The sequence below is a fragment of the Panthera tigris genome, chromosome B2 (genome assembly GCF_018350195.1).
Source record: "Panthera tigris isolate Pti1 chromosome B2, P.tigris_Pti1_mat1.1, whole genome shotgun sequence".
Classification (NCBI taxonomy): Eukaryota; Metazoa; Chordata; class Mammalia; order Carnivora; family Felidae; genus Panthera; species Panthera tigris.
In genome coordinates this window covers 44,243,707-44,268,921 of record NC_056664.1, presented here as the reverse complement: position 1 = coordinate 44,268,921, position 25,215 = coordinate 44,243,707, and the positions used below count along the sequence as shown (strand labels likewise).

Here is a 25,215-nt window from a genome sequence, read left to right as displayed (position 1 = left end):
TTTCCACTTTGTTCTGTGAGGGATGAGAAGCCAGTGAAGGGTTTTAAGGGTCCCAGTACCATGTTCAGATGTGTATTTTCGATAAATCCCTCTGGGTATTGGGTACAAATAACGAGGACAAAGAATGACATCTGCTGGATGGCTGTGTCAGTGCTCTAGCTCTGTGGCTTTGACGGTGAGTATTGTAAAAATGGTGGTTTTAAGGACACTATGGTGTTATGTATTGGGGGGTGGGGACACTTTTAAGAAATATTTAGAAGACAGAAGCAATTAGTGACTGAATATCAAAGGTGAGGGACAGGATGAGTTAAGGAAATGTTCAGGCTTCCAGCCTGGGGTGCCTGGCTGCACAAGCTGGGTTATACGGCAGTAGGAACAGGGTTACTGGGGGAACGATTTGGACAGTCTGGATAGAGTGATTACCACATGGTTACATGTGCCACTTTGAGTCTTAGAGGAGGGTGTAAGTGGAGAGGAGACCTCAGAAATTATTTAGTCTTAATATCCTTATTGTCACAATTTGCTTGTTTTAGGAAATCCTTTTCATAGATCACCATGGAGAAAAGTAAAAATGCTCTAGGGAAAATATTCAATTAAAATATTAACAACATAAAATAAGACTGTTGCCAATATACATTACTAAAACTGATAAAAAAAAATTCATTTTCCCCAATGTAAGTGCTTAACCTTACGGTGATCAAGGCAGTATGACTTCTCAGAATTCAATAACGTTTCCATTACCTCCCATATTCACCAGTGCTGCTCTTTGTATATTGGGTACCCAGCCTGCCCAAAGCCCACGTATTCCTCCTTCAGATAAGATTTTTGCAAATGCATGATGCACACCACGAAATCTAAAGGAAAAATAATAATTAAATATGAAAATTCTATGCATTTCTGTGCATGGAATGCAGCTGGATAAGCTTTGCCTATAGCTGTTATGATTTGGAGTAAAATAACATCTTAATTATCCAGAATTGTTAGAAATTAAAGCAATCCATATAAGTCAATTTCCAAAAAAACACATTTTTTTTAGGGAAGAAAAGCTGACATTTGACTTAAACATTTTTTTACTGAAGTCTTTATCAACTCTCATCCTCTTCTTAGATTATTAAACAGGTTAAAATTCCTTTCTTGATATTTAGCCATCAACGCACATATTAAATCCAGGAGGGAAGCTATCAAATGTCTGGGTTCATTTGACTAGTACTACGTGAGACCTGCAAATTTTGTAATTTCACCAAATAACGTTACAAAATCAATCCCCAAATATTCTCAGAAAGGAAATGACATTTTTAGCCCAAAGAGTAGGGAGGGTAATGTCATAATAAGAGTTCTTAAAATTGAGTACTTACGGCTTTATAAAAATTTACTATCCTATCCTGATTTTGCTCTTGTTTATGGTACACAAGTAAAAAATGAGGCTGAACCATGAATCAAATCTGGAAACCTCTGCTATAAAATAAAAGTCTGGGTTTTATATAGTCAGAAAGACCTGGAGTTCCATGCCTCCTTTACCATTACTAGCTGAGTGGCTTTTACTTAGGCATTACATTCCCTAAGTCTCAGCAAAAAGATAGTATGACATATTTACTGGGCATGCATAATGGCTCTTATGCTACATGGGAAGCGATACTCACAAATGATGGCCCTTGTAGCTAAAATCTGTTGTGCACTTATTAAGCACAAGACTTTTTATATACATAAGATAAATTTTATTCCTGAAAACTCTATGAAATATGTATTAATATTTCAATTTCCATCTGAGGAAACTGAGGCTTAGAGAGGTTAAGGAACTTGACTAGGGTTGGAGCTAAAAGGTGGCAAAGGCTGGATATGAATCCCAGGATGTGTGACCCCAAGGTTGATGTTCTGTACATGAAATGTTTTACTACTACATCAAACCAAAAATTTCCAACAGTGGAGACAAGGGGGAAAAATTGAGGAGATTAGTTAAAAAGTCAGATTTTTCTGGATCCCAATAATTCTCTCCATATATCCAACCATGGCAACATAGCTGTGCCCTGCTACTTAGTAATTAACTCAGAGTTGTTACAAGACAATCAAATGGGCCCTGGGATTCTGTAAACTGCTCGGTTAAGTCAGAGTGGTACCCTTTTGTCCTCTGTGGTGGGTGTCCTCTCTGTTTGCAGGGCTCAAGGGGGATGTGGACTGCCAAGCCCAACCTCGTTTTTCACGGAGCCAGCTGGAGGAGGGGCTGAATGGAGAGCAGTGGTCAGTGGTGGGCTCTCGAAGGGGCCGCCAAAGCCTCCTTCCCCTCTGGCCCAGTCACAGACCTGCAGTGTTCAGAGGAGCAGACCTCTCTGTACTCAGTCCAAGGCATCCTGCGCTTTTCCTCTTTTCTGACAGAGGTCTATCAATCTCTAAGGTTTTGCCCTTTTTCCAGGGAAACAGTCCAAGTGGTGTTTTCATAAATTATTTAACATAAAACCTTTGAAGAAAGGCAGACTTCAATAATGTAGAGTAATGCCATAGGAGAATTTTATATCACAAAGTCAAAATGAAAACCTTCCTTCAACTTGGGGAAAAGAGACAGAACAGAATTAGGGAAGTGGAAAGAACTTGCAAGGTCAGTCTTGCTATTTCCCTTCTTTCAGGGAGAAAGGGAATGAAACCTAGCTTTTAGACATGGATGAGCCAGGCAATCTGTCATGCAAACCTTCTGATATTAACCTTTTCAAAGATGAAAAAACAGAGACGAGGAGTGCTAAGTGACCTCCACAGCAGTAACCCATAACGGCAAAATTGGGATTCACACTAGGGCAAATTTTAGTGATCAGACGCTATATCAAAAGCTGTAGCAGGAAACAAGTCTAGCTGACTTGGCTGGGAAAAGCAGCTAAGAGCTACGCACGCATAGAATTTGTCTGGTAGAGAACACGTGCACCTTAACATGCAAAGAAATGATCCATGTTAACTCTCCTCTTAATGAATATTATCTTCCAAGCTGAAAAAGTCAGAACTAATGTCTCTACTGAACAGTGGATTGCAAAAATGCATAAATCATTAGGTAAGTGTTCAAAGTATGATGGGGGAGAGGAAAGGTATCAATCAGTTAATTGGAGAACTTACCGCAAAGGCTTCCCTTCAAGTTTCCTTTTTCCTTCCATTTGCATCTGAACCTTCACTAGATCAGTTGGGTTGGCTAAAAATTGGCCAACAACACCAGCCATCATACCTCCAATCACTGACTTCCTAATTATAAAAGGAGATACATTTTTAATAGTTTCTATCAATTTCACAAATGTTGTAGTGAACAGTACCAAGCTGGTACAGCCCCTGCATAGGGGACTTCAGACAAAGTGCAGAAAAGGATAGACCCAAACAAATTACAGGGGAAGGCAGATGGTTTGTCTGTTTACTGAAGGGAGGGTTAAAGGACTAGAAGGAGTTGAGATTCAAATCTGGTTTCAGGGGCCTTCCATAGCCTGAAATTCAAAGGAAGGGCAGTTGCTTCAAAGACATAAATATATGAACTGACCATTTAATCATTGCTTAATTCTGACCACAGGGAAATAAAAAGAGCATAGATGTAATCAGTCTAACAGACAGAAGCTGGTCAAATTTTCTAAACTACCATTTTAGTACTTGCAAAGTAAAAGGGGTTTGAAAACTTTCCTCTCTTTGAAGAAGCTCTCTCTGTCCCTAGACTTTCTTCTCCTCACCTCCCAAAGCCAATAGCGATCATGTCTAGACTACTGCACTTAAACATGCTTTACCTTTTCTTAGGAGACAGGGGGTATTTTCTTTCCTTTTACTCTAAAACAATATTAGAAGAGGTACAAATGGGTATAGAGTAAAAAGGGTCCCTATCACCAGTTCCCCTCCTCTGAAGTAATCACAATTGCTAGTTTCTTATGGTGTCCTGGACGTAACAGTAATGCATTCACTGAATGCTTATTATGTCAGGCACTGTTCTAAGCAGGTTTAAAAACATCATTTCATTCTTATGTCAAACCTATGATATTAGTACAACTGTTACGTTCTCTTCACAGATAAGGAAACTGAGACATAAAAGCAGTTAAATGATAACTCAAATCACACAACTAGTAATCAAAGAAATTAATTAGAATTATCTTTTAGCCATTACATTAAGCTATTAATGGGAATATAAGTTATTATATTATATATTATATATAAGTGAGTGGAACATATATATTATATATAAGTGAGTGGAACAGCCAAGAAATAACGCCAGGAAGTCTGAGTGCAGACCACCCAGTCTTTTTTTTTTTTTTTTTTTAATGTTTATTTACTTTTGAGAGAGAGAGACAGACAGACAGACAGACAGACAGACACAGAGTGCAAGCAGGGAAGGGACAAGAGGGGGGCGGGGACACAGAATCCGAAGCGGCTCCAGGCTCGGAGCTGTCAGCACAGAGCCTGATGTGGGGCTTGAATCCATGAACTGTGAGATCATGACCTGAGCTGAAGTAGGACACTTAACCGACTGAGCCACCCAGGAGCCCCTGGACCACAGAGTCTTAAGCACTAAGTTACAACTGATAGTGCACACACAAACATGTATGCATAAATACTCCTATTTAAAGGCATAAATGTAGAATGCCAGGCTGTAGGCTGTTTCACACTTTGATTTTTCCCTAATAATATCTTTTAAGATATTTTTTCCTAATACTGTATCTCAAAGGTTATCAATTCATATAGAGCTGCCTCGTTTAAAAAGATTGTTTCATAGCATCCCACTTTATGGACACACCACAATTTATTTAAACGGCGTAATGTTTAAAAAAATTTGCAGATTTACAGGACGTTTGATAGGCCCTGCCAAATTATCTTCCATAGACTTTATATAATCTCCACTGCCACCAGTGGCCTACCAGAGTGCCTGGTTCTCACAATCATGAACATGGTACACCATGATTGTTTTTCTCTGTGAGAATCTCATAACCATGGCCTCCTTGGTAATTGTGACATAATTGTAATTCTTTAGGCATCTGTCTCTATTACTGTGTGCTCAGTGATGGCAGGGACTGTATCTTTTTCATTACGATAGCCTCAGTATTAAATACAGAACTGGCATGCCATGATCATTCAATAAATACTTACTGACTGAATTAATTGTTCAGACTGGGTCAAAGGACATCAAGCTCATCCACCCTGAGAGGTGACTTCATAGTGAAATATTTCCTTTGAACCCCTTATCTATATCTTTCTCTGCTGGGGGGGGATTACAAAATGCAAGGACTATTAATCTATTCTATCACTAGTTCTGGAAAAGCAATTAGTGTAACTTAGTACATTACACTTTTTAAAAAACAGACCCAACAGATTTCACCTGGAAGGTGAAATTCTGCTTATTGCCCTTTCCTTACAGTTGTGACTTCGACTTTTTTTTTAGGCCAGGAAAGATATTATTACAGACATCATTATTGGTTAGTTATATAAAACTTACCTCAGTCTTTCAAAGCTCTGCATTATGCATTTCTGTATAAATATATCAAAATTTACCCACTTCCCAATTGATATTTACTTTTTTTATTATTTTATTTTTTTTTTAGATTTTTTTAACGTTTATTTATTATTACTGAGAGACAGAGAGACACAGAACGTAGCAGGGGAGGGGTAGAGAGAGGGGAAGAACAGAATCTGAAGTAGGATCCAGATTCTGAGCTGTCAGCACAGAGCCTAACACGGGGCTTGAACTCAGAAACTGCGAGATCAAGACCTGAGCCAAAGTCGGTCATCTAACCAACTGAGCCACCCGGGTGCCCCGATATTTACTTTTTAAAAAAAATTACTAAATGGGTGATGGGCATTAAGGAGGGCACTTCTTGGAATGAGCACTGGGTGCTATATGTAAATGATGAGTCACTAAATTCTACTCCTGCAATCAACGCTACACTGTATGTTAACTAACTTGAATTTAAAATTTAAAAATATATCTAATTAAAAAAAGAAAAAAATACTATTATCAACACTGCTACAGTCGATATCTTTGTGTGTGTGTGTGTTTATTCATAGGTACAAGTATTTCTGAATGTGATTATATCATAAAGGAAGAGTTGCTGGGTCAAAGGATTACACATTTAAACATTTTAACAGAAATTTTATTCTCAAAAAAAAAAGCTAATAACTTATATTCCCATTAATAGCTTAATGTAATGGCTAAAAGATAATTTTAATTAATTTCTTTGATTACTGGTGAGGTTGAACACTTTACATGTTTAACAAACACATAGTTTTCCCTTTGTGAATTTTGCCTGTTGATATCTTTTCCCTATTTTTGTGTTTTTATATGTTTTTAATTTATTTATATTTAATCTATTTATAATAACCTATGTTTCTGTTCCTGTTATAAACACTGTAAGTGATATGCACTTACATACATTATCTCATCTAATCGTACAAACACAAGAGCCTGATGGTAGGTATTACTTCTACAGCTAAGAAAACTGAAGATAAAAATGATCAAGTAATTTAATCAGCTTACATATATACTAGTAGAGCAGGAATTTTTGAGCCTCTCTCTGTCTGACTCGAAAGCTCTTTTCTCAGTAGAAAGAGGCATAAAGGAGGTGCTCTGTAAGAGTTCTTTTAACATTAAAATATTAAATAATATATATAAAACCTTAATATACATATGTACATGTTTGTTTTATGCTGTATGCAGTAAACGCTCAATTACTTGAATTTACATTGTAATTATTCTTTATTTTAAGCCTATGACAAGGCAGTTGTGGCATAAATGTACAATTTTATATGTATCTGATGGGTAAACATGAAAGCCTCGGGGGCAAGAGCACAGACTATTTTCAAAACAAAACTTACCAAAGAGGATAATGCTTATCTTCACTTTTGCCAAACACAACTTCACGGAGATGTTCATAAGTGACCATGCGCCCTCCAGAGTACACTGTGTAAAACAGATCATTTAAAACGTGAATTCGGCTACATGTTTAATAAGACAAGAGGACATTTTGACCTGAGCTAGTGGATCTCTTTAGCTGTGTCTTTCCCTCATGCGCCCTATGCTTCAAACACGTGGGTTTTTCTTGATGTTTCTCTAAATGTGGCATGCATCAAGCCTCAGGCCTTCTCACAGACTGGCTGATCTTTCTTGAATGGATTCTCCCTTCTCTGCTTTGCTAACTCCTCCCAGTCCTCCAAGATTCAATTCAAAGAACATGTTGTCTAAAAAGTGCTCTGTTCTAGACTGCCGTTGCACCTGCCATGCTTCTCCTCTGTTCTCCCAGAACCACCCAGGCATACATCTAATAGGACTTTTATCACATTAATTGGAGATTAACTTGGCTTTGTTGCTTATCTTTCCATCAGACCGTGAGCTTTTCAGGGCAGGCTTTGTGTGTTTTCATTACTCTGTGTGCCCTCTCAAGGACAGAGCTTGGTACACAGCAGGGATTTTCCTTGAACAAACATGCATAACTTCACCAGATAACTTATTATATTAATTTTTCAGTCAAGTATCAAACATATGACATGAATCGTAACTGGAAAGCCATATATGATGATCAACAAAATACAAATGAAAAGAAATCAGAACAATCATGGGAAGCAAAGGAGAAAATTAAAAAAAAAAGAATGGAAAATAAAAATCATTAAAATCAGTACATGGTATTCACAGAGAGCACTTTTCGTGATATTTCAGGAAGTCTGATCAAGGGTTTTAATGTATGCAAAAATATACGAAGCACCAAAACACCAACAGTCTCTGTACATACTTCTGGATAGCTCTTGATGAATACACTCTTAACTTACTCATCTGAAGAACTGAAACTTTAAAAATAATAAGCTGGTGAATATTAAGTCTGGACACTTTTCTGGTCAAAGGTCCCTACATATTTGAGGAAATATTATGAATGTAGAGGAGTAAAATGCCATGTCTGTCCTACCTCCTTTTGAAACCAAGTTTTACGTTCTCCCGTGCACAAGCTGAAAACCCAACAACTATTATGTTTGTGAGTGCCACTTTAGAAGCAGGGCAGAAAAGCATCTTCACTGGCTATGACATAGTTACAACTATTTTCCTTGAAGAATGACTGAAGGCCCACACAGGTAGTTAGGTAGCCTTGGAAACTGAGGCAAAAATCAGCTGCACTGCAATTACTCCATTGCCAGAATAGGATTAGTCATCCTTGTTTTCTTTCAGAGTTACCTAGTCTTAACATACGGGACAGAGACTAGCAAGATTCAGCATTTAAGTCAAATAAGTTTTAATTTGCAAAGAACATGAAAAATTTAAATTTTGTGCTTTAAAGTTTCCAAAGTAGAGAAATGTATCGATTATTCATTTTTTTTTCTTAAAAATCTTCAAATGTGGGGCGCCTGGGTAGCTCGGTCAGTTAAGTGTCTGACTTCGGCTCAGGTCATGGTCTCGCGGTTCGAGCCCCACCATGGGCTCTGTGCTGACAGCTCAGAGCCTGAAGCCTGCTTCAGATTCTGTGTCTCCCTCTCTCTGCCCCTCTCCCCTTCATGCTGTCTCTCTCTCTCTCAAAAATAAATAAACATTAAAAAAATCTCAAAAATGTAGAAGAAGTAGAGAAAATAACTCCCTCTATATCCTTGAGATTGATCAATTGCTAACATTTTTGCCATATTTGACTCATTTTTTTCTTTCTTTTTTTAAATTTTATTTTTTATTTTTTAAAATTTATATCCAAATTCATTAGCATATAGTGCAACAATGATTTCAGGAGTAGATTCCTTAGTGCCCCTTACCCATTTAGCCCATCCCCCCCCACAACCCCTCCCGTAACCCTCAGTTTGTTCTCCATATTTATGACTCATTTTTTTCTTAATTAAAGTCCATTACAGACATCATGACAGTTCATCCCTAAACACTTGTATGTGCATTTCTAAAAATTTAAGGTGATCGTTCCTTAACTGCCTTAAATTGGTAGTCAATTTTCTTAAGAGAATATATATTCATTTATCACATTAATAGGAAAAAAGCTACTGGTTTTTGGACACGGCTAAACACAAAAGCAGAGGACACAAACACAGCACTCATAACAAACTTACCAGATGGAATCAAGATAAATACCTACGTGTCTGTAAATGGCAGGTGTCACTCCTTGCCAAAGCTTTAGGAAGCCTTCTTCTTGAACAATCCCTAGGGCTGTGCGCACCATGCCCCTATAGGGAGCCGACTCTCTTGCACCGTCTCCCAACCGAGCAAGAGCCGCTTCTCCTTGCATTTGGAGTCGAGTTTTTGTGAGATCGAGGGGAAAGGTTGCTAACAAAGAAAAACAAAATGAGGGGGAAACCCGCAACATTCAGAGAAACCAACAAAAATTCTAAAATTCTAAAGTCATAGGTCTAATATTTTAGTCACTACAAGATGGGCGGTTCTCAAATTTTAGAGTACATCAGAATCAGCTGGGGAAATTGTGAAAAAGTATTTATTTCCCAGCCCCATGCTTATGGATTCTCAGTAGGTTGAGGGGGGTTTAGAAATCAGCTGATTCTTATGCACTCCCAAATTTAAGAATCATTGTCCCAGATTACCCCCCAGATCACTGGGGGTGGGGGGGTAAGTGACAAGATTTGGGCTTTTTTTACTCAGAAATTTCAGCCTAAAATATACTTCAGTCCTTAATTTTTGCATTCCCATAGGAATAACTTCAGAGATTCATATTCTGTGATGCCCCCTTGACTGCAACCATGATTGGGACACAATGTGACTTTTAGAATACTATACTACTTATGACAGGTTCCTAATAAATGCAGGTGAAGCTGAATTCTATAATTTCATGGGTGATGCTCACTGACCCCAAGTTTGAGATATGGAAGATGTAATACAGAGTTTATAATGTTGTCTTTTTATACAAGGGCAGCATGCTCAATATACTTTCGATTAAGGCACATACTGAATCGTTTTTCCAGCACTAAGTTTTATGTATGGCCTCCTCACAAGTACCCACTGTACTTGAAAACAATTTTTCTAATAATTATATTCTGAATTCAAGCTAGACATTTTACCTCGAAACGATGAAGCTAACTGGCCCACATTAGGAAGATCAAGCTCATAACTTTATAGGCATAATGTCTTGAATAACTTAAATAACCAGATTCAGAGAAGTTCATACACATTATTGACATTACATGAGTCTTTTCAATGACCACAGCCTGACACAAAACCATAGTTACGCTTTTTCTAAGAGAAGACAGTAGGGGGGAAGGGAATATTAAATCTTACCACTGGTCTTTGGAAAAAATATCTTGCTGATAGTTCCCCTAAAACAGAAGTCGTTTGCATGAAGAGAATTTAAGCCATGCTTTCTTAACAGATGAGCCCCGAAAAGTCTTATGATATAGGCACGTCTATACCATGTGCCTCTCAAAATAATTTTCGTTTACTTGCTGGTTACTTAAATAACGCTTCAGGTTCCGATCCTAAATTGTTTTGTACTCAAACCATCTCATACTCTGATTTCCCCACCTCTCATGCCCAGCCCCCACACCATTCTCCACAAATTTTTAACAAAAGGAAGGGTTCTGTGCCAAAGCCATTGGTCACAGGGGGAAACTAGCAAGTTAAAAAACAAACCAGCAAACAAACGAAGTGCAAATACCTAATTCAGCAATCTGATTTTGCATGTTTTAAAAAGCCGATGAAGTGTATCTCAATAAAAGCAATGAATAACAAAAATTTCCCATCAGCTTTAGAAAAGAATGAAGAAAACATAGAGGGTCCAAAGGGCAAGAGTGGAGGAGCATAAAGGGCAAAACAACAGACCGTTCTGGCTCTGCAGAAATACAAAATAATACACTCATTTCACAAGAGGACAAACTACCATTGCCTAACGGTAACACATCAAAGCCGTTGCTCCCCGCCGCCCCCCCCCCCCCCGCAACAGGCAAGAAAATGAAAGGGTATTCTTAAAATGCACACAGAAGGCTTCAGAGGGAACACATAGGCACTCCGCTTACAAAATCCTTGGAAAGAACGCCACCTGCTCATGCAAGGGCATCCGAATTCTCTCCAGGTGGTCTCGAGTTTTCTCTGACTTGCTTATGCATATGTAACTGTCCATCTTCTACGCTCTTATGGTACTTGATATCTTCATTACTAATAATTAGCACAATGGAACTGTCTGTCTCTGCATGTGTCCCCACCCGCCTGTAAGGTCAGGGTTGAGTCTTTTAAGCTCTATCACCACAGTCTAGTACTGTAGCTATTATGACAATGTTGCAATTAATAAGTGCCCCGCTTTGGACTTAGCATTTGACTTCTCAGAATCCTGCAAGGTAACCACAGTATAGATGAGCTAAGCTCAAGGAGGACAACTGACGGATGTTGAGTAGACGATCCGTAAGTGACAGGTTAATAACGTAAGTCCCACAAGTTGGTTCCACAACTTGGACCCAAAAAGACAATGATCTAGTGAGGCTATGTAAGAATATGAATCAGATGATCTCAGTAAGGATGAAAAGTGGATTGTGTTTTTATTAGAAGGTCATCCTCGCGGAAGGGAAAAGGATTCCTACAGAGGAATGACCGCTCATGAAGCTTCCAAGAGTAGACACTCAGGCACAATGGCACACCTCTGAGGGAGACGCAATTGGAAGGAAAAGACCTTGGTGACCTCCAGTCCTCCTCGCAAGGCCGGCCTTGCCCCCGCCCTGCCACATCTGCCAGGCAGGTGTGCAAGAAGAGGACGCAACACAGCCGGCCGAACACCCCCGTGCCCCTCACCCCCACCCCCAGCGCGGCACCTCGACGACTCGCGGGGGAGGCCCAGGCGGGGGCGGCCGGGTACCTAGCTCGGCCACGGTAGCCGCGCAGCCCGACAGAAGGAACTTGCTCGCCCGGGGCCATCTCTGGGCGAGCGGCAAAAGCCTCTCCTCATCCTCTGGAACCGACATTCAGCAGCAAGACAGGACGACAGTGCACCCCTTCTGGCCGGCGCCCCGCGCTACGGCTGGCCTGCCCCTCTGCCAGGGCGGCCCGTCCTCAAGCGGCGAGTGGCGGGCCGGGGACCATTTCCCTCGCTCGGCTCAGTCAGGCGGCCCCGCGAACCTGCAGCCTTCCTAGCAGCCCCGGCTGCAGCGGTCCACCGGACTGAGAGCAGAACAACAACGCGAAGCCCACGAGGCTTCTGGGAAATGTAGTCCGCCGGGCTGCGCGCCTCTTGGGCGCCATTCTCCAATTGGCCGGGAGCGAAGCTCCCTCCGCGCCGCCGGCCCCAGTCTCCATGGCAACGGCGCAAGTTCGCCCCGCCCTCCACCCCGCCTCACCCGCGCCCGTTCGGTTCAGCCCCAGCGTTTGGTCCGGGGTGGCCAGGGCAGGAAAGACAAGTGGAGGTGGGAGGAGGGAGCGATGCTGCAAAAGTCATCTAAAAATTGGGGCGGGGAAAAGAGGCTACAGTTTAGAAGGCAGACAAACTGCGGAAGTTGTAGCAGACAAGTTGGCAGGTCCAGTAGGTGCACCCTCCCAAGAGGGAATGAGCAAGTGCCACGGCGGCAGGATTTTTACCTTCTCTGATTGTGGAAGGCGCTAGACAAAAACATGGAACTAATTTCCCCAACAGTGATTATAATCCTGGGTTTCCTTGCTCTTTTATTATTCTTTCAGCGGAAGAATTTGCGTGGACCCCCGTGCATAAGGGGCTGGATTCCTTGGATTGGAGCTGGATTTGAGTTTGGGAAAGCCCCTCTAGAATTTATAGAGAAAGCAAGAATCAAGGTATGTGGCCTTAGCAGGTGGGGTTTGCGGAGGAGGTAATGTTTTCTTTTTTATTTTCTTTCCCGGGTTCTCAAATGCAATACTAGAATACGGAGAACATACCTAGATCCACAGATAAAGACGATCATTACTCAAATATTGACAGCTGTACCTTATGCAAGATTTTTCGAAAGAAATAGATTTTTATCGATTATGAACAGATTTTTATCAGCTCGTAGCTGCCCTTTTGGAAGTAGATACATAACTTATAAATGCTAGTTACTTCACCGTAGTTTAAAAGTTCTAAGTGTATACACATTAGCTAACAACTTGCAATAATTCAGAAACACAGAAGTGAAATACAGTTAAATTAAATTTATGAAAACGTGTAGTAAATGCGTGTCCGAACTGAGATGAACACCAGGCTGCTGTAAAAATTGCTTACAAACGGTCTTTTCAAATTTAGCCTGCGCTGTATTTTCAGCTGGTGTTCTTATTTGATGATGATGAGATCCATTTTCACTGCATACTAAGATTAGTAATGTTGTTGTAGAGACGTTTTTGTCCTTAAAATAGCTTTTAAATACAGTGTATCTTTCAAAAACAGGATATAAGTTACTGCCAACTTTTTCCCTTTATTGCTACCAGTGCTTCAGTGTGCATTGCTGTATGTGTGTCGTGTGGTTGTGATGTTGGCACTTATCCAGTTGTTTCCTCAGAATAAATTCCTAAAAGTGGAAGTGCCTAGTCCAGTGACATAAATATTTAAATTGTTTATATTATTGTGTTACCCTTGCAAAAAAAAAAAAAGTAACAATATACACCTTTTCCTTTGAGTGTTCGGGATTGCCTACCTCCTCATATTCTAGCCCACTCTAGATACCATAATTATTGAGAGCCAGATATAGGAAAAAATGATATCTTAAAAGAATGTTTCTTTGTCTCTGGTAGCCTTTCTTAGGCATATGATTTTAATAAATTTTAAGGAACGTTTTCACTGGCTTGTCTCAGAAGGTCAAGCAAGGTCAAAAAGATTATTGTTTTCTTCTAAAAGGTGTGTGATTTTGTATTTTACATTTAGGTCTATGATCCATTTTGAGTGATTACTTTCTTGGCGTGTGTTTGTGTGTGGTAAGAGTCAGGGGTGAAGTTAATTTTTTTCCCCAATCTGGATGGTCTTGTTGTTCTAATTGTTCCACTCTCCTTTCCTCACTGGTTGCCTTTGCCGCTTCTCAAAAATTAGTTGACCATATACATGTAGATCTATTTCTAACCTTTATATCCTAGTCCATTGATTTATATATATGCCCACTCCTTTGTTACTAGTACACTGTCTTAAATACTGTAGTTTTATAGTAAGTGTTTAAACCAGGCAGTGATAGCCGTCCATATTTCTCTGTAATTGACTTGGCATTCAAGATTCTTTGCATGTTATTATAAGTTTTAGAATTGGCTTGTCAATATGTATCATAAAGACTGCTGGAATTATGATTGGAAGTTTGTTAAATCTATTAGGAAATTAGGGAGAATTGACTTCATAATAATATTAAGTCTCCAAAGCTGTGAATACTGTCTATCTCTCCATTTTTTAGCTATATAATTTCTTTCAGAAATATTCTGTAGTTTTTTGTGATGCGATTGTTAGTTATTTTAAGTATTTTATATTTGGAGGCACTCGTGGATAAAATTGCCTTAATTTTTGTTTTCCAGTTGTATCCCGTTGAAACATAAAAAATACAATCTGTTCTCTTTATATTAACTTTATTCCCTGTGACTTTGCTAAATTCACCCTATTAGTTCTACTAGCTAATTTGGATATTCCTTAGGATTTTTATACATAAACGATATGTCTTATAAAAAGATAAATGTACTTCCTTTTTTTCTGATCTTTATGCTTTTTGTTTCTTTCTCCTATATTATTACCATCAGTAGGACTTATAACATGCTGTTGACTAGAAGTGGTGAGACTAGACAAGCTTGTCTTTTTCCTAATGTTAGCGGAAACACGTTCAGTATCTCACATTTGAGTGTGATGTTAGCAGTAGATTTTTCAAAGGTGCCTATTTCAGTCCTGACCTTTAATCCATACCAAGAATTCACAGATGCCACCAGGGAATTAAATAGTGATTTATTACCTGTTCATCTTTTCCTAACTGCCAGTGAAATCCTTATCTCACCTGGTTCTACCTCATCCTACACCAAAACAGAAGCCTTTTCATTTGTTTTAAAAGCTGCAGAGTATTCCCTAAATTATAATTTCCTTCAACAGTGACTTAATAATTGACATACAGTAGTTTGTTTCCCATTTGGATGTGTGAAAATGTATCCATAGAATGAATGATCAGATTCAAAGTATAAAAGCATTTATAATTTAGAGTGAAGTAGGAAATCTTTTGAGAGTGTTTTGAGCAGAGGAATGATGGGATTTGATTTAAATCTTAAAGGTTCACTTTGGCTGCTCTGTTAAAAACAGGACTGTAAGAATAAAAGCAGGATAATTTGAAGGTTCTTTGCAGTAATTCAAACTTGAGGTCAAGTGGTTTGGAGAAAGCAGTGGAAACTTGAGAAGCGGCTGGGTATATGTTGAGGGTGGAAGCAGCAGGATTTCCTGGTTAATTGCACGTGGTGTGTAGAAGAATGCGAAGGGTCCAAGATGGCTCCAAGAAGTTTGGTCTGAGTAGCTAGGGAATGGGAGTCCAGTGAGATCGCCATGATTGCAAGAACTTACTGGAAGGGAAGACGTTATCAGACGTGCAGCTTTAGATACATAGGAGTTTGGAATGTTGACATCTAAGTGGAAATGCTGAGTTAAGTAGTTGGATAAATGAATTTGGAGTTGCAAAAGACGTCCCGTGATGCACAGGTTCAACCTCTTTTGCCTGTCTTCTATAGCTATCATTTCCCCTAAAGTTCTTTTCACATAATTCTATTTAATATTTTTTGCATTTCTATATTGTATTGTCTTTAGACTATTTCCTATAGTCTCCTTTGTGCTTCTTGTAATTATTATCTTTTATGGAGAAATGTCTTTATTGTTTGTTTCTTTCCTCAGTTCCTTTATCTCCTAATTTTTCTCTATTGTCTGGCTGTTTCTTCCATGGCTTCTTATGTTTCTTCTTTGCTTATTTCTTTCGCAGTTGGCAAAATTATTAGATTAATTTTTTTTTATTCCAAAAATAATTTTGCATTACAGGTTTTAGGTGCCCTATGGCAGAATGTTTTTGGTGAGTTACTTCATCTGTAAGGAAGTTCTGATGTCCTTTTTTGCCCTTTTTTAAAGAATTTTTCTTACAGTGGTGACGTTTTCCTTTTTTGTTTAACCATATTTTTATTTTTATTTTTTTTACCATTCATTTATTTCTGAGAGACAGAGAGAGACAGAACATGAGCAGGGGAGGGGCAGAGAGAGAGAGAGAAGGAGACAGAATCTGAAGCAGGCTCCAGGCTCCGAGCTGTCAGCACAGAGCCTGATGCGGGGCTCGAACCCAAGAACTGTGAGATCATGACCTGAGCCGAAATCGGATGCCTAAGTGCCTCCATTTAACTGTATTTTAAGGTGTTAAGTTGTCTTGGACCAGCTGTCAGCAGGAGGTTTTGGCTGGGGGCAGTTGCTTTCCAGGTTTCTTGACAGAGCTCTTTTATCCTATCCTCCCTTGCTACAGTGAAAATATAGTGCCTCTGTGCACCCATGGCTCCTCTGCTTTTTAGGATGCAGTCTTTCACGCTTGAGCTCTCACTGCCTTTCTTCAATAGTGGCTGCTAGGAAAAGAGGTGACCCTTGTCTTCTCAGGTGTACTCTTCGCTTTTACAAGAAAGTGCTTTTGGGAGCCCACTCTCTGTGTTATCTTTTGCTACGTCCCTCAGTATCCGTGGGCTGTTTATCCTAGCCCATCTCATAGTGGTTCCAACTCTGTAGACTTCTTTCTCCTATCTCAGAGTGGGTGTTTCTGGGCTTTTCCATTGTCGAACCCCTTGCACATGCTCCTTGTCTTTCTCACGGTGCTGTGATAGCTTCTAAGAGCAGAGCGAAGAGTTCTACTGGTTTCAAGTGCCGTGGGTCATGCTTTTTGTAGTTAGTAGATTTTCTTCTTGTTGTCTAGCTCAATAATGTTGCTTGTGCACATATGTTTTTCTCCTTGTGGCTCTGTGTGGTTTCCAAGAAAGAAGTAGAACAATTAAGAAACACGTCGCTGTGACATCACCACCAGAATTGAAAGGCTGTGTGCTTCTTTAAAGAAATGTGTTTTTTTTTCAAATAGGTCCATATTCTAAAGGCATGAACATATATACAACGAAAGGTCTTCGTCTCATCTCTGTCCTCTAACTGCCTACTTTCTCTTCCAACAAGAATGTTTCCATTCTCTTTTATCACTTTCAGAGATATTCTGTGAGTGAAAAAATAAAACAAAACGAATTAGGGATGTTTGCTTCTGAAAAGATGGGGTAGTTGTACTTTCCCCTATTCCTCCCACTAAGTACAGCTAAATATGAATTAAACATTATATATAAAACAAACGTGAGATGATTTTGCAAGGTGGAGAGAGGAGGGCTGATAGGCTAGCGACCTATGAACCGGATCTGATGAACAATATGGTAGTGAATTTCCTTGATTTTTTTTTCTGCTTCATATATCTGGATTGGGCTCTAGAAACGCCAGCAACCTAGAGATGCCAGTGGGCACAGGCAAAAAAGTAAGCCCCAAGAAAAGCTGACTCTCTCTAGGTAAAGGTCCAAAAAAGAGCAGCCTAGCAAGATAGAAAAAATTTAGGCTGTAACTGCTCCAGGCAAACACCACAGGGAAGAAAAAAAAAAACATGGTGTCACCACAGTCAGCAAGTGCCAAGTGGAAAGGCTACCCCTGACTCCTAGCCAGGGTGAAATGAAGTAAAACTCGTCCCCTCCTAGCAATGGTAGTGGCAAAAGAGACCTAGAGGGGGATCTTGACTTTCCATACTGCTCAGCAATAATGAGGCCATCCCCACAACAGTGTTAATGGAGACCACACCTAGAGTATGGACTGTACCACCACTGAGGAATAATAAACAGTCCCTCTGCTACTCACTGAGGTGGTGACCCATGAACCTTAGAGGGTGAGCCAGGATTTTCACCACCATTCAGTAATAAAGAGGCTGCTCTTCAAATACCTCACCTCCAGGCCAGTGGTGTCATGTGAGAGCAGTAATGAAGAACCCCTTCTTCTCCCAGCCAGAGTGATATAAGAAGAACCTAGAAGGGAGACTTAGCATTCACCCCTACTCAGCAGTAATAAGGAGTTCTTCTCTCCCCATGCTGAGTGATGAACCTGAATTTCCATCCCCCTACCTGGCAACAATGAGGTGGCATCCTCTTTCCCATATCAGAATAATGCCAAAGGAAGCCTGGAAAAATGTAACCATTAAATAAAATGCAGTGTCATAACATTATATCCAAAATGTTCAGATTTTAGTAGAAAATCACTCCTCATACCAAGAACCAGGAGGATTTCAACTTGAATAAGAAGAGACAATCAACAGATGACACAGATATTAGAATTATCTGACAAGGATTTTAAGACAGCTATAATAAAAATGCTTCAACAAGCAATTATAAGCATGCTGGAAACAAATGAAAAAAAAAAAACAAAGTCTTAGGAAAAAACAGAGAGTCTCTGCAAAGAAATAGTACATATAAAGAGGAAACATGGAAATTTTAGAACCGAAAAATACAATAACTAAAAAAGAAAAAAATAACTTAGTGGATGAGTGCAATGGCACAATGGAGAAGAGTGAAAAGAATCAGTGAACTTCAACATAGGTCAATAAAAGTTACCCGATATGAAAAACAAAGAGAAGAAAGATTGAAAGCAAATGAGCAGAACTTCAGGGACTGTAAAAGACCTAATATTTATGTCACCAGAGTCCTAGAAAGGAGAAAGAGGGTGGAGCTGAAAAAGTATTTGTAGAAAGTAGCACTGAAAACTTCCCAAGTGTGGTAACAGACATAAACCTACAGATTTGAAAAGCCAAGCTAATCCCAAACAGGATAAACCCAAGGAAATCCATAGCAAAGCGAATGAAAGTCAAACTTCTGAAAACTAAAGACAGAGATAATTTTTAAAAGCAGCAAAAGACAAATGGAACCTTATTATGGTAGGAAAAGAAACTGGAATGATAGATTCTTCATCAGAAACCATGTAGGCCAGGAGGACTAGCATACCATTTTTCAAGGGCTCAAAGAAAAGAACTGTCTGCCTAGAGTCCTATCTCCAGGACAAATATTCTATAGGAATTAAGGAGGAATCAAGGCATTCTCAGTTAAAGGAAAATTAAGAGAATCTGCTGCTGGAAGACTAGCCTAAACAAATGAGTAGAAGTATTTCTTTAAACAGAAAAGGACCAATGAAAGAAGGAATCTTGGACATCAAGAAGGAAGAAAGGACACAGGAAACAAAAGATGTGTAAGTACAACAGACTTCTCTTCTTGAGATTTCTAAATTATTATCGGTGCCTGAAGCAACAATTATAACACTATTTGATATTGTCCTAGTTGTATGTAAGGGAACTACCTAAGAAAATTACATTACAAATGGGAGAGGGTAAAGGGACACAAAGAGAGATTTGCTTGAGTTGATAAAATGGCTACACTATGCAGCCACTGTGGAAGACAGTATGAAGGTTCCTCAAAAAGTTAAAAATAGAGCTACCCTATAATCCAGTAATTGCACTACTGGGTATTTACCCTCCACATACAAAAACACTAACTCAAACGGATACATGCACCCCAGTATTTATTGCAGTATTTATTTACAATAGCCAAGATATGGGAGCCCAAGTGTCCATTAACAGATGAATGGATAAAGATGAAATGATACACACACACACACACACACACGCACGCACACATATATATACAGTGGGATATTATTCAGCCATAAAAAAGAATGAAGTCTTGTCATTTGCAACAACATGGATGGAACTAAACAGTAAAATGCTAAGCAAAATAAGTCAGGCAGACAAAGACAAATACCATGTGATTTCACTTAAATGTGGAATTTAAGGAACAAACAAACAAAAGAAGAAGAGCGACAAACCAAGAAATAGACTCTTAACTAGAGAGAACAAACTGATGGTTACCAGAGGGGAGGCGGTAGAGGGATGGGTGAGATTGGTGATGGGGATTAAAGAGTACAGTTATCATGATGAGCATTGAGTGATGTATAGAATTGTTGAATCACTATATTGCACACCTGAAACTAATATAACACTGTATGTTAGCTATACTGAAATTAAAATAAAAAACTTTAAAAAGTGGCTATACTAACTGACTATAAGTTATATATATCTAATGTAATACCTAGAGTAATCACTAAAAAACTCTACACAAAAGGTCCCCTTAAAAATAGTATAAATAAGTTAAAATGGAATTCTAAACAATGTTAAAATAACACCCAGGAAAGGAGATAAAACAGAAAAGCAAAACCCAGGGAGAATAAACAGAAAAATAAAAATAAAATAGCAGAGACTTAAACCGTAATATATCAATAATTTAAGTTATAAATGGTACAAATACAATTATTGAAAGATATACATTTGCAAAATGGATTTAAAAGTGATCCACCTCTATGATATATACTAGAAACTCACTTCAAGTATAATGAAATAGGCAGGTGAAAAACAAAAAACTATGGAAAAAGATATATTATGTAAGCATCAGTCAAAAGAAAGTAGGAGTGGCTATGTTAATAGCAGAAAAAGTACCTTCCGAGCAAGTAAAATTACCAGAGACAGAGGGAGACATTATGAGATAATTTATGACCATTATAAAATGGTCAGAAGGAATTAGCAATTCTAAATTTGTACGCACCAAACAACAGAGCTGTAAATTATGTGAACCAAAAACCAGACCTGAAAGAAGAAACAGACAAATCCAGGTATAATTAGACATTTCGACAATGCTCTCTTAACAATGGGTAGAACAGCTAGGCAGAAAATCAGCTAGACTATAAAAGACCACCAACCCAACAGATCTAATGAATATGTGTAGAGCATTCTACCTAACAAAGCAGGTTATGTATTCGTTTCAAGTGCCCATGAGACATAGGACAAGATAGACTATATTCAGGTCCACAAAACCGCACAAAATTTAAAATGATTCAAATTATACAATGTATTCTCTGACTACAGTGGAATGAAACTAGAAATCAATAACAGAAAGATGACAGGAAACTCTGAACACTTGGAAACAAACAGCATATTTGTAAATAACCTATGAGTTGAAGGGAAATTCTTGAGCGAAATAAGAAATCATGCTGAATCGAAAGAAAATAAAAATGCAACCTATCAGAAGTTGGGGGCACAGCTAAAGAAGTGCTCAGAGGGAAATTATTATCACTAAATATTTTCATTATAAAAGCACATAAGTGTGAAATGAATAAAGCTTGTCTTTCAACCCCTTCCCCACGAAAGAGCAAAATAAACCCCAAGCAAGCAAAAGGAAGGAAATATTAAAGAACAGAAATCAATGAAATTGAAATCAGGAAAAAAATAGAGAAAATCAGTGAAAGAAAGAGCCAATCCCTGACAAGATCAATTACTTTGAAAGACCTTATGCAAGAAAAAGAAGACACAAATTATTAATGTCAGGAATAGAATGGGGCATATCACTGTAGACATCAAATGGATGAAAAGGGAACACCATAAGCAACCCTACACATAGAAATTTTGGCAACTTAGATGAAATGAACCAAGTTCCCCCCCAAAATGCAAACTACCACAACTATTCAGTATAAATTAGATAATTTAAATAGCCCTATACTATTTAGGAAATTGAGTTCATAATTTCAAAACTCCCAAAAAAGGAAATCTTAAGACCCAGATTGTTCTACTGGAAATTATGCCAAATGTTTAAGGAAGAGTTGACATCAATTTTCTACAATCTCCAGAAAGTAGAAAAGAAGGGATCATGTCCCAGTGTATTTTATGAAGCTAGGATTACCCTGATACCAAACCAGATAAAGACAGCACAAAAGAAGAAAGCTACAGATCACTATTCCTTATGAATAAAGATGCAAAATCCTTAAAATATCAGCAAATAAAATCCAGCAATGTATAAGTGAATTATATGACCTATGACCAAGTGAGGTCTATTCCAGGGGTTTAAGACTGGTACAATATTTGAAAATCAGTTAGTCCAAGCTCCCATATTAATAGGTAAGAGGAGAAAAAAAAAAAAAACAACACATTAACATTAATTTGTACAGAAAAAGCATTTGACAAAATCCCACACCCGTTCATGATTTTTAAAAACTCTCAGAAAAGTAGTAATAGGAGGAGCCTTCTTCAACTCGATAAAGAATATCTACAAAAAATTTACAGCTAACAGCAATCTTAATGGTGAAAGAATAAATGCTTCATCTCTGATTGGAAAAAAAGCAAGGATGTCTACTGCCACCACTATTATTCCACATGGTACTGGAAGTTCCATGAGTGCAATAAAGCAAGAAAAATAAATAAGAGTCAGAGGGAAAGGAACGAATAAAACTGTCTCTGCACATGCTGTGGCTGTTTACTTAAAGAATCTGGAATTAACCGGTAAATCCAGCAAGGTCACAGGATACAAAGTCAACACACAAAAATTAGTTGTATCGCTACATAGTAACAATGAACATGTACAAATGGTAGTTAAAAATTCAGTGCCGTTGCTCAAAAAGAGAAATAGGTGTAAAAATTATGAAATGTGTATAGGACTTTATTCTGGAAACTACAAAACATTGATGAGAGAAATCAAAGATGTTAATGAAGAGACATACTGTGTTCACATATTGCAGAAGTCGACATAGTAAAGATGCCAATTCTTCCCAGATTGATATACAGGTTTAATGCAAATCCTACCAAATTTCCTGTAAGGTGTGGATATAGACAAGATCATTTCAGAATTTATATGGAAAAACAAAAGAACTAGAATAGCTAAAATAATCTTAAAAAGAAGAATAAAATGGGAAGAGTCATTCTTCTCGATTTCAAGACTCATTACATAGCTACATTAATCAAGATTATGTGGGTGGAATGATAGATACAGAGATTGATGAAACAAAATAGAGAGCTCAGATGCGCTAAATGTTCAATTTAATTGCAAATGTAATTTAATGAAATAAAGATAGCCTTTTCAGCAAATAGCAGTGAAGCAATTAGACACCATTAAGCCAAAAACAAAACAAAATGAACCTTGACCTAAGTCTTCCATCTATATAAAAATTACCTCAAACTAGATCGTAGACTTCTATGTGAAACATAACACTATATGACTTTTAGAAAAGAATGAGAATGTCTGGGGCCAAAAAAACTAGTTCTTAGACTTGACACCAAGAGCACAATGTATAAAAACAAAAACTGATAAATTGGACCTCATCCAAATTAAAAGCTTTTGTTTGTGAAAGACCCTGTTAGGAGACTGAAAAGACAGGCTGTAGACTGAGAGAAAATATTTGTAAACCACATATCCAACAAGGGACTGCTATACTCTCGACACTGAGCACTGAAAAAACCCCAAGTCAACTAAAGAAATGGCAAATGACATAGGAACAGGTTATTGAAGGGGATATGCAGATGGTAAATAAACACATGAAAAAACGTTCAACATCACTAGACAATAAGGATATGCAAATGAAAACCACAATGAGGACTGCCTGGGTGGCTCAGTTGGTTGAGTGTCTGACTTGGGCTCGGGTCGTAATCCCATGGTTCGGGAGTTTGAGCCCCGCATCAGGCTCTACGCTGATAGCTCAGAGCCTGCGGCCTGCTTCAGATTTGTCTTCCTCTCTCTCTCTGCCCTTCCCCCGCTCGTGTGTGCGGTATCTCTCTCTCAAAAATAAATAAATAAACAAATAAACATTAAAGCCACAATGAGCTATCACTACACACCTATAAGAATGGCTAAATAAAAAATAGTGACAACCTCAGATCTAGTAAGGATACAGAGAAACTCATATATTGAAACTCATACAGATCACTCATATCTTGCTGGTGGAAATGTCAAATGGTACAACTACTCTGGAAAGCACTCTGGCAGTTCTTTCAACAATGAAGCATGCAGGTGCCATATGACCCAGCCATTTCACTTCCGGGCCCTTATCCTAGAGAAATGAAAACTTACGTTCGCACAAAAATCTGTGCATTAATGTTTATGGCAACTGTATTTGTAATAGTCCCAAACTGAAAAGAACACAAATGCCCTTCAACATGTTTAAAAAACACTGTAGTACATCCATACCATGGAGTACTACTCGGAAATGTAAAGGAATGAATTATTTTATTTAAATATTTATATTTATTTTTGAGAAAGAGAGAGTGAGGGAGGGGCGGAGAAAGTGGAGGACAGAGGTTCCAAAGTGGGCTCTGTGCTGACAGCAGAGAGCCTGATGCAGAGCTCAAACTCATGAACCGTGAGATCACGACCTGAGTGGAAGTTGGACACTTAACTAACTGAGCCACCCAGGTGCTCCAAGGAAGGAAAGAATTATTGGTACCTACTGCAACCTGGGTGGATCTCAAATGAATTCTGCCAAGTAAAAAAAAAAAAAAAAAACAATCTGAGAAATTTCTATACTATCTGATTCTCTTTGTATAACATTCTGGAAATTCAGTATTATAGAAATGAAGACCAGGTTAGCAATTGCCAAAGAGGTGGGGGTGAGAGGGAAATGGAAGCGACCATAAAAGGACAGCATGAGGCATCTTTGTGATGATGGAAACGCTCTGTACCTTGACTTCATCAATACCAGCGGCCACAATACCAATGTGACACCATACTGTAGTTTTCCAAGATGTTAACACTAGGCACAACAGAGTAATGGCTACGTGGGGTTGCTCTGTATTATTTCTTATAACTGTGCACTAGTCCGTAATTATCTCAAAATAAAAAGTTTAATGAAACAACACACAAGGGCCATGTCTATGACATACTGTATGTGCTTGCCTTTGCTTCATAACACTCAGACATCATGCACAGAAGAACAAAAGCAAATCAAATAAGACCCAAAAAACGGATTTATAACATCGCACATGATCATTTGCATGATACAGTTTTGCGATAAGTTACCTTAAATACCATGCATCAGCAGTTACCTCAGTTATTCAATGTGTTTGAACTCATCTGCTCTGCACTGTGGCCTGGGTACCTATATGTGTTACAGAGGCCACTTTCCTAATTGGAATTCTCATTTGAACAAAACTTTAACCAACAATGGAAATCCTTCATCTGCTTCTAAATATCGACTAACAAATAACTATAGATAAGGAATACTGGAAAGTAATGCAGATGTCCAGATCACCAGTGTAAGAAAATGAGACTTCACTGTTAGGTGGCTTAACGGTTACAAGCCCGCAGTTGCCTGATGGGGCCCAACAGTGTGTCAGAGGAATGATCTCGTGCCATTTCAGGGTGGTCCTAGAAATGGTTGTAATATCGAAGTAGTGACAAGCATAATATTTCGAAATACTTACAGTGACAGTGATGGGATATGAAAGTATGGGTAATTGTTCTAAGAATGTATATGTTGCATGTGATATTGT

The 25,215-nt window shown here is 38.6% G+C and overlaps 2 protein-coding genes across 7 annotated transcripts in view; one reads left to right on the top strand and one right to left on the bottom strand.

The window, feature by feature from the left end:
• Nucleotides 1-12,049, bottom strand: part of SLC25A27 (solute carrier family 25 member 27) — a 30,960-nt gene extending 18,911 nt beyond the window's left edge. For all 5 annotated transcript variants that reach the window (XM_042986504.1, XM_042986503.1, XM_042986505.1 and 2 more), the window contains exons 1-5: nucleotides 11,763-12,049; nucleotides 9,044-9,235; nucleotides 6,811-6,895; nucleotides 3,094-3,216; nucleotides 742-854 (exon numbers count right to left, since the gene is read on the bottom strand). In XM_042986504.1, coding sequence (XP_042842438.1) covers nucleotides 742-854; nucleotides 3,094-3,216; nucleotides 6,811-6,895; nucleotides 9,044-9,235; nucleotides 11,763-11,868 — 619 coding nt within the window. In that variant the 5' untranslated portion in view covers nucleotides 11,869-12,049. The remainder of the gene's footprint in view (nucleotides 1-741; nucleotides 855-3,093; nucleotides 3,217-6,810; nucleotides 6,896-9,043; nucleotides 9,236-11,762) is intronic.
• Nucleotides 12,050-12,278: 229 nt separating this feature from the next.
• The window catches only part of LOC102970914 (24-hydroxycholesterol 7-alpha-hydroxylase), a 93,627-nt gene continuing 80,690 nt past the window's right edge, over nucleotides 12,279-25,215 (top strand). The window contains exons 1-2 of one of the 2 annotated variants that reach the window (XM_042986501.1): nucleotides 12,279-12,306; nucleotides 12,578-12,688. Coding sequence is in view for 1 of the 2 variants with exons in the window: in XM_007085109.3 (XP_007085171.1) it covers nucleotides 12,512-12,688 (177 nt within the window). In the remaining variant the exon portion in view is untranslated. The other variant, XM_007085109.3, reaches the window with a different exon arrangement.